This window comes from Heterocephalus glaber, unplaced genomic scaffold, assembly GCF_053883595.1.
Source record: "Heterocephalus glaber isolate CG9 unplaced genomic scaffold, H.glaber_assembly_v1.0 deba00001444, whole genome shotgun sequence".
Classification (NCBI taxonomy): domain Eukaryota; kingdom Metazoa; phylum Chordata; class Mammalia; order Rodentia; family Bathyergidae; genus Heterocephalus; species Heterocephalus glaber.
In genome coordinates, this window is record NW_028258297.1 from 6940700 (window position 1) to 6954192 (window position 13493).

The window sequence follows — 13493 nt, forward strand, 5'->3', positions numbered from 1 at the left end:
CTCCGTCCACCAGTTTGGGATTGAAGAGTTAATATGCCGCCATTCCTCAGGGACCGCCGGCCGCCCCTGGGACTAGGTGTGGGCACATTACGTCATCTTCTCAGCTGCCTCTCCCCCACCTCCCGCCCTGCCCGCCTGTTAAAGTGGATAGTCAGATTTAGCCCCCAACACTATGGAGACTAAGTCACGCTTCTTCCAGCTCTCTTAAAAAGGCAGAAATGGAGTCCGACAGGGCCACGAACATTTCACAACTTAGGCGCCTTTGCACCTGCCGCGACCACACGCCTGCACCATTGGACCTCAGTCCCGGGAACCTCAGCACCACTGGGGGCTTTTAAACATTTGCAAGCACCCAGTGCTTTGAAAAAGTTCCGCGGGGATTCTGCCGCCCGTTCCACGCACGGATTCTCACTTCTTCAGGAGCCTCACTCAGGCATCTTGCAGCTGGTCACGTTGTGCAAAGGTGCAAACTTCCAAGAATCTATCCTAAGAAATAAAAGGACTGGTCAAATAAATGCGGAAATACGTATGTTCAAAGACATTCATCGTAAGGTGCTCTGTAATAGAAAAATAGAAAAGTCCAGTAAAGCACTGACAAACTGCATTCACGAGATGAAACACCATGCGATTAAGAATTATACACAATAATAATATAACAAAAAGGATTACACACAATAGGGCTGGGGATTTAGCTCAGTGGTGCCCCGGCTGCCTTGCAAGTACAGGGTTGTAAGTTTGATCCCCACTACGGAGAAAAAATTATACACATAGGAGCCAGGCATGGTGGCACACGCCTGTAATCCCAGCACTCGGTAGGCTGAGGCAGAAGGATTGCTGCGAGTTCGTGGCCAACCTGGGCTACATAGTGAGACCCTGTCTCAAAAAGGAAAAAAAATATACACATAGGGCTAGGGGTATAGCTCAGTGGCACAGCGCTTGTTTAGTGTGTGCAAGGCCCTAGGTTCCAACCTTAGAAACAAACCAAAAGGGGGGGGCATAAATGACAAGAAAGGACTTTCATTGCATGAACAAAAGGCAAATGTTGCCTGTAATCCCAGAACTTTGGGAGGCAGAGGCAGGAGAATCACAAATTCGAATCCAGCCTGGGCAATTTAGCTACTTAACAAGACCTTGTCTCAAAAGTTTTTTAAAAAGGACTAAGGCTGCAACTAGTGTGAAGATCCTAAATTGTCCCCAGTATCACTTCCTTCTCCCTACCAAAAAAAGTAAGTTTCCTGTGAGTCTGGCAAATGTTGCTCAGGGGTCAGCTAGGATTTAAAGCACATCTATTTAAAGTTACTGTGTGGCCTTGAGCTCCTTAAGTAACTGTTCTTAGCCTCTATTTTGTTCTCTAAAATGGAGAAAGCTGGGTGTGCTGGTGTGTACCTGTAATCCCAATATTCTGGAGGCTGAACAAGAGGATCATAGAGTTTGAGGCCAGCTTGGGTTACACAGTGAGACCCTGTCTCAAAATAAAGTGAAATAGAGATAAAATAGTACTCTTCAGGGCCAGGGATTTAGCTCAGTGGTTTCACTGCCTGCTGTGCAAGCACAAGGACCTGAGTTCGATCCTCAGTACCAAAAAAAAAAAAAAATAGTACTCTTCGTAGTTGTGAAGATTACATGAGATCATATGCATGTTGGTTTGACAATATTTATTGGACATCTGTGGCAGGTAAACAATTCTTGCCTTCTAAGAGCGGGGTGGGGGGCAGCAATAAACCAACATACAAATAACAGATGATAGTTCGAGTACCTAAGAAGGAAAAGTAATGGGACCTCATGTGAAGTCAAGACTCTGGCTGCAGGTGTAGCTCAGTGGTGGAGAGTTTGCCTAGCATGTGCAAGACCCTGAGTTCAAACCTTGTGAAGTGGCATTTAAAAATGAAATCTAGAATTATAAGGAAGGAATTTCCTGTGGTATAGTCTGCGGATACACAATGTGGACAAAACTAAGGAAGGCCTAACAGCTGGCTGTCAGTTGTGCCCATGGGAATGGTGGCATATGGGGTAGAGTGTGCTTTCTTCCTGGTACTTTGTTATTGTCTGAATTATTTTATGATGAACATGTATGCCACTGAGAAATATATTGTCTTACTTTGAGGAAAAAGCAAACAAGAATGCTCTCTTTGTTGTTTACCCTAAGAAAGAAATCACACCTGAACTCAGCTGCCCTGCTCCAGACCTAGCACAGAGCTGGACAGTGCCATCATCTATGGCTCTCAGTGGCTCTGCCAGAGCTCCCCACACTGGTGGTTGCTGTCTGTCTGCCCCTCTGGCAGGATCCCTAAACAGATCATTTTGATCAAGTGCCCTCACTAGACCTGGGGCTACCTTGAGAACCAGGACACCAAGGAACCGGTCACCGGGCTTCCCACTCTGCAGCTGTTCCCTGGCTCCCAGCAGACTTGCCCAGAGGCCCTGGTGCCTGGCCAGGTAGCCTGAGCGAAACTGAAGGATCAGGAGAAACAGAAGAATGGCACTGCCCTGGACCCGAAGCTCAGTAAGACACCAACACTTGAAGACAGGCAAAACTGAGCCCCTCTCTTAGGCCCTGCATACAGTGGGTACTCAGCAAATCTATGGGATGAACAAAGAACCATCAGAGAAGGGCGCCTGTCACTGAGAAGTCTTTTACATCCCAGGCACCATCTGACGCCAAGGGGCTTTTCTACAGGCTCTTACTGTCTCAAGCACCTGAGTACTCTGAGATGGGGACCCAAGGATCTGAGTGACAAGGGACTGTTGTGGTGACAAGAGCAAGAGAAGAGCCTCCTTCATCACTCTGCAGGTCCTGCTGATGACAGAGTCCCTAGAAGTCACTTAGTAAGATCTCTACCCGAAGCTGGAACTCCCTCTGCCTTGTCCTGAGGAATCCTTTAGCCTCCCACTGGTCCAAAGAAACCCTGCTCCACAGCAAAGTAGGTATGGTTCTTAGAAAGTTCTTTCTCCATTTAGGGAGAAAACACCTTTCCTGCAAAGTCAGCAGCCACAACCACTCTCCAGCCAGAAGGGGCCAGGGAGGAGCCTCAGGGCTGCTGGCCAGTCTCACCTGCAAGCACCAGGACAGCCTAAACAGCTGATAGGTGGGTCCTGATCCCTCCCTCTCCATAGCCTTTTAGCTCACAAACAAGCATGGCCATCTCCTGTAATCTCACGCAAGTGGCTGAAGGCACACGTCCCAGGCATGGAGGCCAGGTCTGTTGAGTGAAGCCTACCACCACCCAGCACCACCTCCTTTGTCCAACAACAAGGTGGCTGGTGGGCAGTTCTGTTTTGTTTTTTTTGGTACTGGGGATCGAACTTGGGACCTTGTGCTTTCGAGGCAGGCACCAGAACCACAGAGCTAAATCCCCAGCCCTGGTGGGCAGTTCTGACAGGAAACTGTCTACAGTCCTCCTCCCAGTTCTCTTCCAGCTGTTTCTCATCCCCTTACTTCTCCCAAGTGAATGATAGGGTGCAAGATGTTCTGGGTCCTTCCATGAGGTCTCCCTGAGGCCTGGCTTCTCTTTCCTGTTCTGGCCAGCAGGGAAAGCAGGGTAGTCAGGCATACCTGTAATCCCAGCACTCTGGGAGTCTGAGGCAGGAGGGTTGCAAGTTCAAGCCTATTTGGGCAACTTAGCAAGAGACCCTGTCTCAAAATAAAAAATAAATAAAAACGGATGGAGAAGTAGCTCAGGGCAAAGGCCCAGGGTTCAGTCCCCAGTACTAAGGGTGGGGGCACACATGATAAAACAGGTTAGGGCTGGACAGAGGGTTCAGACATCAAGTTATTTTGCCACTGAAGCTACAGGTACAGGGAAGAGATGGGGACTTTGACAGGCTCAAGTTTCATTGGCTATTAGCAGGGCAGGAGGCTGAGTGTGGAGGGGACCGAGGATGGTTGTGTGCCTCTGTCTTTTTAAGAGGCAGACCCTGGCTTGACAATTCTAGAGGTAGAATTCCTGCTGATGCCCCTCCCTCCTCTATTTAGGAAGGGCTGGACTGAAGAGCACCCACCCTCTCAAGGTGGGTGAAGGCAGAGGCACAGAAACTAGGCTGCCCTCTTGGGCCTTAACCCTTTCTGCACCTTCTCTGCCCTGGGCTGGGGGACTCCTCTTGAATTGCTCCTGAAACAAGGAGCTCACTGCCTGGCCAAACTGGCTCAGGGCAGCCCTGCCATTGCAGCGTACAGAGTATGCAGAGTACACCTCCTGCAGCCTGCACGCACAGGTCAAGGGTCTTCCTGCCTTCCCAGAGGTAACTGCTCACTGCATGCTCAGTGACTGTCCCCAGCTATCTAAGGGCAGAGATCTCATTGCTCAAAGGTCTCCTTGGATGACTGAACACCCTGCTGGGACACTTCCAGGCGCTGTCTCAAGGCCAATCCCTGGTCAAGGGCAGTGCTGAGAGGGAAGAGGAGATCCAAGCCAAGGCCTGGGCTCCTCTGGATAAGCCAGGAACATCCTCTAAACTGCTCTTTTGACATCCCTGAGGCTCCTGCTTCCCTTACAGCCCCTCATGAGCTTTGGTGGGCCCAATGGGTTTGCTGGCTTTTATTGCGTTTCTGAAGAAAGGCTGGGACCTGAGCTGCTGAGCAGCTCAGTGACACAGTGGGGCCAGCTGTAGGCATGGCACCATCACCTGTAACTGAGAGCCTGGTTCTGCTGTTTTTCAAAAGGGCGGTGGCAGCCAGCCAGTGGCCCTAACCCATCAAGAGGGTTGAGGATGCCCTCCTTCCTCCCCTAGCAGTCTGTAGGGTCCCGCCTGCAGCATGGTGTCTTCTAAAGGTCCCTTCAGTGCCCCCTCCAGACAAGCTCTGGAAGGAAATCCAGGCCCTAAGCTTCAGTCTCCGGCTCCTGAGGACCCAGAAAATGTGGTGTCCCTATCTGGAAGGGACCAGTGCTCACCACCATGTTGGATGCTGCCACAGCAGAGCCACATGGTACGCCTTCCTCCCACCTGGGCCTCTTGCTGGCCCCTTGGTCCCTGAGCTGCTCCAGGGCTACAACTCAGAATGGGACCGGGAAATCCTCGGGCCTTTGCGGATTTCTTTTCGCTTCTCCTCTTTCTTCCTGCGTTTCTCTTCTTCTCTCAGAGCCTTCTGGAAAGGGTCGGTGCTGGGAATGAACTGAGGAGAAGAGCAGAGTGGTTTAATTCAGTCAATAGCAGAGTCTCTTTTGAGCTAGGTCACGGGGTGTGGGGACAGGAAGGTTACCTAGACACAGCCCTGCTCTCGGGCAGCTCCAGACCTGGAGACAGTTACCTAGGCTTGGGACAAGTGCCGAGTGAGTCTAGAGAGATAAGCAGAAGTTTCCCAAGCAAACAGGGAACAGAAGGGCACTCCAGGCAGATGGACAGAGGCCCAAACTGTGAAGTGACAAACAATAAACTCCTCCAGAGAGAGGGGACAGAGTGGCCCTGGGGGCCCTTGTCTGTCACACCCTTCATCAGGAGGAGGCCAGTGTTCTAGATAACAGGCAGACAACAGGTGCTGCCGCTTGCCAAGGAGCAGGCTCTAGGTGAGAGACCACACAGGAACAGAAGTGGATCAGAGGCTAAACTGGAAGACCTCAAGCAAGTGGGAGAAAGGGATAGGAGTGCCCGGCATACAGGGTGGGAGGAGGATAGGACTTTGGCCGAGGCATCTTCAGCTGCAATCCCAGGTAGCCCCCTGGCTCTTCTCCCTCCACACTCTCCAGAAGTCTTACCTCAGCCATAGCTTCTGCTCTGGTCAATTACCCCTCAAACCTGCAACTCCATGTCTAAATGCCTAATACCTTTACTAGACTGTCCCAAATACTCCCTGTCTTGTGGTTCTTAGATTCCCTGTGCTTTCTCCCTTCCAGACCTTTACACATGCTGTACCCTAGGCCCACAAGGCTCTTCCTAGCCCCTGCCATCTTTGTCACACTAGCTGCATCTCTGCTGTCACTGCCTGTGGAACCTCCCCCAGGATGCTTCCTCTCAGCTTTTCTTCAACTTTGTGCTGATTCCTTCTTAGCACGCACCTCTTCCTTGTGATCACCCACTTCATGCCTGTCACCCCACCAGACACCATGTTCCACAAGGACAGGAGGATGGTGTTAGGCATTGCTCACACTATGCTCAAAGTCCCTAGCACAATGTCTGCCTACTTCTCAACAGCACTCAGTTTGTGCTTTTTAAATGCATGAATGAGCCTGTTAGAAGATGAAATACAATAGTATTGAACACTCAGGTTGTGAAATACACCCCTTTTATATGTTCTTAGGGCAAATATGACAAATGTTTGATCAAGATAGAGATTAAAAACAAACTAAGAGCTCCACCTTGTGGAGCAATCTACAGTCACGCATCCAGAAGATGGGGGAAATCACAAAAGTGTGGTCCAGAGAAGGGAAGTGATGCGCTCAAGTCATGCAGCAAGTGGGAGGCTGACCAAGGACTAATCTGGCAGCCCTCACGCCCCCTCCCATTGCTCCCCCTATGACACTCTGCTCCAATCCTCTGAATGAATCCTGATCGAAGAAGGGGAGCTGGGAGATGCCTTAGGTCACAGAGGGCCCCAAACTCGCTCTGACTGAGGAAGGTCAGCTCAAGAGATCCTGGTCCCTCCAGTCCCCTCTGGCTTAGTCCAAACTTAGCTGGGTCAGAAGAGGAACATGACATCCCTTTTCCTACTCTCTTCCCTCCTGGCACCAGCTCTTACCCCTCCTCTCCTTTGTCAGGGGCTCCAACAACTCATCTCTTCTCCAGCCCCCACACCATCAGTTCTTCCCTCCCTGATGGGACAGTTCCATCACACACCAACCTGCTGTCCTCCCTCCTCTATGACAACAATTTAAAACAGAGCCCCCTACAGCATTGTCATTCGTCTGCTCTTCTCAAAACCAAAATTCTTCAAAAAGGTTGCCTCTACTTGCCTCATCCACAAACTTTCCTCTCATTCTTCTGAAACCCAATCTTTTCCTCCCACCGGTCCAACAGAACTTCTATCAGGGTCGGGGATTTAGCTCAGTGGTTCTGCCGCCTGCCTCGCAAGCTCAAGGTCCCAAATTCGATCCCCGATACCAAAAGAATTAATAAATAAATAAAAACTTCTATCAAAACCACCAATGGCTTCCCGCAGCTGATTCTAAACCCAGCAATTGAATCTCTGTTCTTGTCTTCCTTAACCTTGCAGAAGCAACTAACAGGTGGGTCACTCTTTGCTTCCCATGCTTTCTCAATTGGTCTCTGAGAAACTGCTCTCTTTGCATTGAGCGCTCCTTCCAGGGGTTTCTTTGCTAACCCTGCCTAGGAGAGGACTCCCAGGACACACCCAGCACAAAGGGCAATGTATGAGAGGAGCTGAGCAAACCTGCAGCTGTTACAGGTGGACAAATCCATGTTGGATACCAAAAGTGAAGTGGGTGATGGGCTGGGTATGTCACTCCCATCCATGTGATGGGAAAACTCACACGGATGCTGTCAGTTCTAAACTCTTCTCCTGAGCCTGATACCATCAAAGGTAGCTCCTGAAAGCGACTCTGTACAGACACACTGGACAGCACAACCTGTTTCAATCTGACAGATAAACTTATCTGCTTCTCCTGATGCCTGCCAAGTAGGGCAACCGAAGCTAAAACTGAGACACTGCTCTTGGGGTTTGACCAAACAATGTACTGATGATTCAAAGTGAGAGAGAATGGGCCATGGAAGGATTGCTTTGGATCCAACTACTGCCCCCTGTAACTATTAATAACAGTATTCATGGAAGATTGAAGATTGGCAGGTAAATCTAAACTCTCTCATGTGAGTTGTAATAGGTATTAGATTGGTCTTGGATCATATCCTAATTGTTCAAAATGAGACCCATGGGTTTCCTCCAGAACTTATTCACAGCTGGCTGAGGCAGGGACCCTGAAGGACATGGTTGTGGTCAATACTGCAGACTGACCTCATCCTGCTATTCAGAATACAGTTAACAGTGGTAGCCTTAATAAATAACCTATGAAACACATTAAATGGATTTCATCATGACCTCTAACGGTCAGATTAACTAGAATGAATAGTATATTTATGTGAAAGTTTGAGTTAAACCAAAATATGCAGATCCTGGGTAGACTGTTGGGGGAGACAGTCCACCATGGCCCTGAGCATCCCTGCACATTCTTGCCTGATACACCAAGAATGCAAAGCTCTGACCACTCTATCTGGGTCATTCTGCAGGACTGTGTCTATAGAGTAATCTTGAAGGATGAGTTCTTAAGGAACAGGTTTGCTTCCATTCAGTATAAAACTGATGAATCTCCTAAGTTTAGTGTTCCTCAGGTATAAGTCAAACCCACTGGAAAAGAAACAAACAAAACAAAAACCCACTGCATGCACAGCCTCTGCCTAGGCCCCTCAATGTCACCCTCATGCGCCTTGGGAAAGATGGTGAACCACCAAAAAGACAAGGCCTGCTGCCTGGCTACTGCTTTTGCTATATTAAAGTCTGTTGTTTCTGACCTGTCGGCATCCCTGTAACAGAAGCAGGCTAGCTTGCTTCTGGGAGTAAAACTCCCAGACCACTCACAAACCTGACATTCCTCTGTAAACTAGTGACAAGTTCTGGACACAGACCTAGGAATATCTGGCTCCAGCTCCAAAGTCCTGATGTTCCACCCTAGGCTCCAGTCCCTGTGCACCCAGCCTCCCACAACAGACACAGACACAGGCTCCAGAAGCTCACCTCTGTGCGGTCTATTTTAAATGGGTTCTGGAAGTCAGAGTCTTTCTCACTGATCCCCAGCTCCTGGGCCATCTGCAGAGGAAAAAAAGCTAGTCATTCTCTGCCTCTGCCTCCTGCTCACCAGAGAGCCATTCCCTCCATACTGGGACTCAGGACCCAGGTTAACACAGAAACCGCTAAAATGGGATCTCCATGGCTGAAGGTCCCCTGAGACTCATCACTGAAAACACACTCAAGCACTTGGGCCCAAATGTAAGCAGATGTGAGGCTCCTGGTCCACCACAAAATCAAGGGCTCTCAACCTCTTCTGCCCCAGTCCTTACCAGGCTGAGGATGGGTGAGTGGGGTCTCTGGTCAAAGATGCCTGTCTGGTTACAGAAGCTGATGCCCCAGCGGATGAGGAGGTTCCAGTTGGAGTTGTGGTCAAAGTAATGGTGCACAATCCTTGGGAAGCGTAGCACCACATCCCCAAAGAAGGCCGTGTTCTCCACCACATGAGAGAAAGCTGGCAAAAGGACATTAGTGAGTAGCCAGCATAGCTACCTTTCTTCCCACTGCCCACCTGATTGGCCCCAAGCATCCTCCAGAGAATGAAGGCACCCACCAAATGCAATCAGAGAGAGGAAGGCTCAGCAGCTGGTGTCAAATATAGGATCCAAAGCCAGGTCTGTCTGTCCAAAGATAGCTCAATGCCTAGAAGACTGCATTTGCTGTGGGCACCAGAGAGGCAGGTTGATTTGTATATAGAGATTGATGCCTCATGTGGCTTTCCTGAGCTCAACTCCCCAGTACAGTATATTCATAGATGGTGCCTGGTGTTAACATAACTACAGTGTCTGTGAGGGGTCAGTTCTGTTAGGAAGGCCAATGAACAGATCAGGATTGTAGGTGGGTTTTTTTTTTTTAATATTCTTTCCATTTTATTTTAAATACTTCTTAAACTCAGCAGTTATCTGCCTTACAGGATCACCTAGAAGCTGTCATAAGAGGGTCCTCTGGGGTTTAAAAAGAGTGACAAGAACAAGAAAGAACAGCTAAAGGGGACCAGGTTGGAAGGGAAAAAGGAGAAAAGGTAGGTTTGGGAGACCATACCATCCTTCAGCTTTTCATCCTGGGGGAATGGTCCATCTGGGAGCACATCAGCAGCAAGGAGCACTATCCGAGAGTCCTCCAGCACCTAAAGGGACCCCACATGAGCTCAGTGGCTTTGTAGAGTCCCTTGTAGCCTGGCTCTGGACCCATTTACTTGAACCCCAGTTCAACGCTTGTGCATGCAGCTCCCTCCTCACTGACCACCATCCCTTTAGGGAACTCTTACTCATCTGTTAGTGCCCAGATCAAAGACTGGGCTTGCAACAAGCTGCCTCCTGCTCCCACACACCTTAAAGAGCCCCTTGAGCATGACATCAAGGATCTTGTATTGTTGGTGGATATCATTCAGCTGTGCCAAGTTCTTCAGTGCTGACAGCTGCTCCCGCCGCCTCACCTCAAACATCTTCTTGTCTGGGCAGTGTTGAGTTAAGGGAGTAGGACCAACAACTCTGTCTGGACATCTAGTGGCCCTGATCCAGAGGGCCCATTCCTGAGCAGTAAATTCTCTAAGGAACCATGAGTACCCATGGTTTGGAAGCCATGGGCTGAGAACAAACTGAGAAGTATATGGGTCCAGCAATGTTCCATCCACCCAGTTCTCTGAGGACGTCACAACCAATAGGTGAGCCCAACCCTCCAGGACCTGGCTTCTGCTTTCCCTTTCACATGATCTTCCCGCCATCTCTGACAATCATTGTTCTAGAACCTCCACCACTCTGCTCATGCTGTGCCCTTCTCTAGATTCTATTTTCTTTTTTTTTTTTTTTGGTACTGGGGATCGAACTCAGGATCTTGTACTTGCAAGGAAGGCAAGGGCACCACTGAGCCAAATCCCTGGCCCTTTTTTTTTTTTTGGTACCAGGGACTGAACTTGGGACCTTGCACTTTCGAGGCAGGCAGCAGCACCACTGTGGATTCTGTTTTCTCAAGAGCTGGCACAGTGCTTGCCCCTCTCCTCCCACATCCATGAGAGCAATGATCACTGAGTACAATGACCATCTGTTTGAACTCTTTCTTTCCCTAGCCCTGTAGATCCTGACTCATCTTTATATTCCTGAGGCCTGGCACAGAGGAGGTGGTCCTGTACATCAGGATCAAGATGAGCCAGTAATCCAGTGTTCCCAAATCTCTGCCTGAGGTCTTACACACAGGTGTTGGAACTATGTCCAGTCCTCACTGAGCCTTTGAAGCTTTGAGAGATGTGCTCGGCCTTCTCCACTTAATATTTGGAGAAAGAGGCTCAGAGGAGAATTGCCTTGCTCTAGGTCTGGCCTCTCTGCCCTCTTCTGTAAGCTGGGTCTCCTTATTCCTGGAATCCCCTACAGGGCAGTAAGTATTGAGAGAACTCATTTACTGACCCCCTTAGAGACACTGTATTAACCCTACCCCTAATCCCAAAAGATACAAATCTCCAGGCTGGGGTCCATGGTGGTCCTCCGGGTGCCTGTTGCCCCTCTTCCTGACAGAAACAGGACAGAGAGGAAGCCCAGGAACTGAAGAAGGACCATATCCAAGACCCTGGAACTAGAGGCATAACACAAAAGAAAAGGGTTGAGGGCCAGAGGTTGGTGTTATATAAATAGAATGCAGTGAACACCAATGTCCTTTGACATGGCACAGCCTCTAAATGTCAAGAACCCACTTCTGGGAAGCCCTGAAGATCCAGCCCCTAGTCCAGGGCTGTGACCAGCAGACACACAACAAAGACCAATAGGATGGTAGGATGGCGGAAAGAAGACAAATGTTAGTAACACAGGGATGCTTGGAGCACAGGAGTGGGGCTGGGGGTCTAGGTTAGAGCCCTGCATGACCCTGAGCAAATCACACTTCCTCTCTAAGCCTCAGCTTCCTCACCTTCCTGCTGTTGGGAAGTGGTCTAGGTGAGGCAATGTGCCCAGGGAAGGAGGGCCTGGTCAATTCTCTTACAAGGTCAGGTCAAGGCAGTGAGAGGGGATATGAAACTTCTGTGGTTTCCCTCCTTCCCTGGTTTGTCTTCAGGAAGAAGGGAAACAGGGGAGTAGAGAGGCACAGCATCTTAGGGTAAGAGGGCTGCTACCTACTCATTTTGGAACCATAAGTAACATGTGCAACCTGTTCCTATTCAGGTAAAACCCCACAAAATGTTTTCCCAGTACTGGGGATTGAACCCAGGCTCTTTACACTGAGATACATACCCAGTCCTTTTTTATTTTCAACCAAGATCTCACCAAGTTGCTAAGATGCCCTGGCTGAGCTGGAACTTTGAGATGTTCCTGCTTCAGCCTTCCAGACCTCTGGAATTTCAGACAACGCCCAGCCATCCCACAGTTATTGAGTACCTAACACATTCTAGCCAACAACAATACAGCAATAAGAAAGACAAGCAAAAATCCCTGCACTCGGGCTGGGGATTTAGCTCGTTGGTTCTGCCGCCTGTCTTGCAAGCACAAGATCCCGAGTTTGATCTCCCGTAACAAAATAAACAAACAAACAGAAAAAATCCCTGCACTCGTGGTATTTATGTCCCTAGTAGGGGTGAAAGACAACAAACTGTAAAACACAGAAAGATGAGAAGGAATCTGTCAGGTGCAACATTAATTAAGAGGTCAGAGGAGGCTTTACAATCAGATGACTGCTACCCCAATATTATGAATGTGGAAATTATGGCATATAAAAGTGAGACAATTGTCCAAAGTCACACAGCTATTCCCAGGCTGAACCAAAAGTGTTTGACTCTCAGACCAGTGCTCTGTCTTCAGTGCTCTTTCTTTTTCCTTGGTAATAAGGATTGAACCCTGAGTCTCTGGAATGCTACACAAACATTCTGCCACTGAGCTACATGCCCAGCCCTTCCTGTCCCTTTCTAAATTAGCATATGCCAAAAAAATAATGAAATAAATTAGCATATGCCACCTCAGATCACAACTGGCCACTGATCTACCAGAACACCTGCCCCGGAGGAGGTGGGGGTTGAGGATGGCTGCTAGTTAGACAGCGAGAGGCCCGAAGAGGTCATCAGAAACTCCCGCCCCCCTACGCAGATGGAACAACTGAATCCTAGAGAAGGAACCCCTCCACGTTCCACCGTCGCGCTCCACACCCAAGGAAACCAGAACCAGGACACAGCAAACCTTGGGGTACCAAACAGCTGGCAACGATATAAGCAGAGTAAAAGTGGGAAAGGAAGACCGAAGAAGCAGACTGGGGGGTGGGGGGTGGGGGTGTGTAGCAGCACTGGCTTTCTTTACTATTATGTTGTTTTTCGGCCACTGAATCCCGCACCTTTCCCGTTCGTCCCGAGCTCTTCCCGGTTCCGCACGCAACTCTGAACCCATACTGCGGAGGTACCCTGCTGGTGAGGGTCGCGGGCCCGGGTTGCTCTCCCCTCCCTCAGCCTTGGGACCTCCGGGAGGAGGGAGCGAGACTTTTACAAAGGAAAAGAGGGTCCGGGTCCCGAAACTCCCTCCCCATACCCTGCACCAGTTCCGGGCCCTCCGTCCTCGCACTCCCCTCTCCAAGAGCCTGCCGCCCGGCGGTCCCGCCGTCACGTACCAGGACCGGCTGTGCGGGAAGCGGCGGACGGGTAAACCCTTGGCGTACACCTTGAGGTCTACTAGACTACAGCAAAAGGAACTGAACTCCGAAGCACCTGGGGGCCGCGCGTAGAGACCGCGGAGCGCCGCCCCGCCCACAACCCCACTCCCGTCCAATTAGCGCGGGCCGCGACCCTCGCGCTCCGCTGACT

The 13493-nt window shown here is 49.9% G+C and overlaps 1 protein-coding gene across 2 annotated transcripts; it reads right to left on the minus strand.

The window, feature by feature from the left end:
* Positions 1 to 184: 184 nt before the first annotated feature.
* Positions 185 to 13442, minus strand: Ccdc134 (coiled-coil domain containing 134). 2 transcript variants are annotated; one of them, XR_015452264.1, is made up of 8 exons: positions 13301 to 13440; positions 11175 to 11293; positions 10059 to 10180; positions 9770 to 9854; positions 9001 to 9182; positions 8678 to 8749; positions 4890 to 5110; positions 185 to 486 (listed from the first exon to the last, which is right to left on the minus strand). XR_015452264.1 is itself a non-coding variant. In XM_004845506.3 (8 exons), exons 2-7 carry the CDS (start codon positions 11275 to 11277, stop codon positions 4985 to 4987), a joined length of 690 nt encoding a protein of 229 aa, XP_004845563.1. In that variant the 5' UTR covers positions 11278 to 11293; positions 13301 to 13442; the 3' UTR covers positions 185 to 486; positions 4942 to 4984. The 2 variants fall into 2 exon arrangements, 1 of the variants encoding a protein (XP_004845563.1); XM_004845506.3 differs by having other exon boundaries at positions 4942 to 5110; positions 13301 to 13442.
* Between the last annotated feature and the right edge of the window lie 51 nt (positions 13443 to 13493).

What these genes read in the sequence shown, in the direction of transcription:
- Ccdc134 (XM_004845506.3), bottom strand. Translation starts at nt 11,277, where the DNA reads ATGGTCCTTCTTCAGTTCCTGGGCTTCCTCTCTGTCCTGTTTCTGTCA. An exon ending in GGACCCCAGCCTGGAGATTT is followed by an intron (nt 10,181 to 11,174) that starts GTATCTTTTGGG and finishes AACACTGCCCAG; the next exon opens with ACAAGAAGATGTTTGAGGTG. An exon ending in GGATGAAAAGCTGAAGGATG is followed by an intron (nt 9,183 to 9,769) that starts GTATGGTCTCCC and finishes TCCTTTTGCCAG; the next exon opens with CTTTCTCTCATGTGGTGGAG.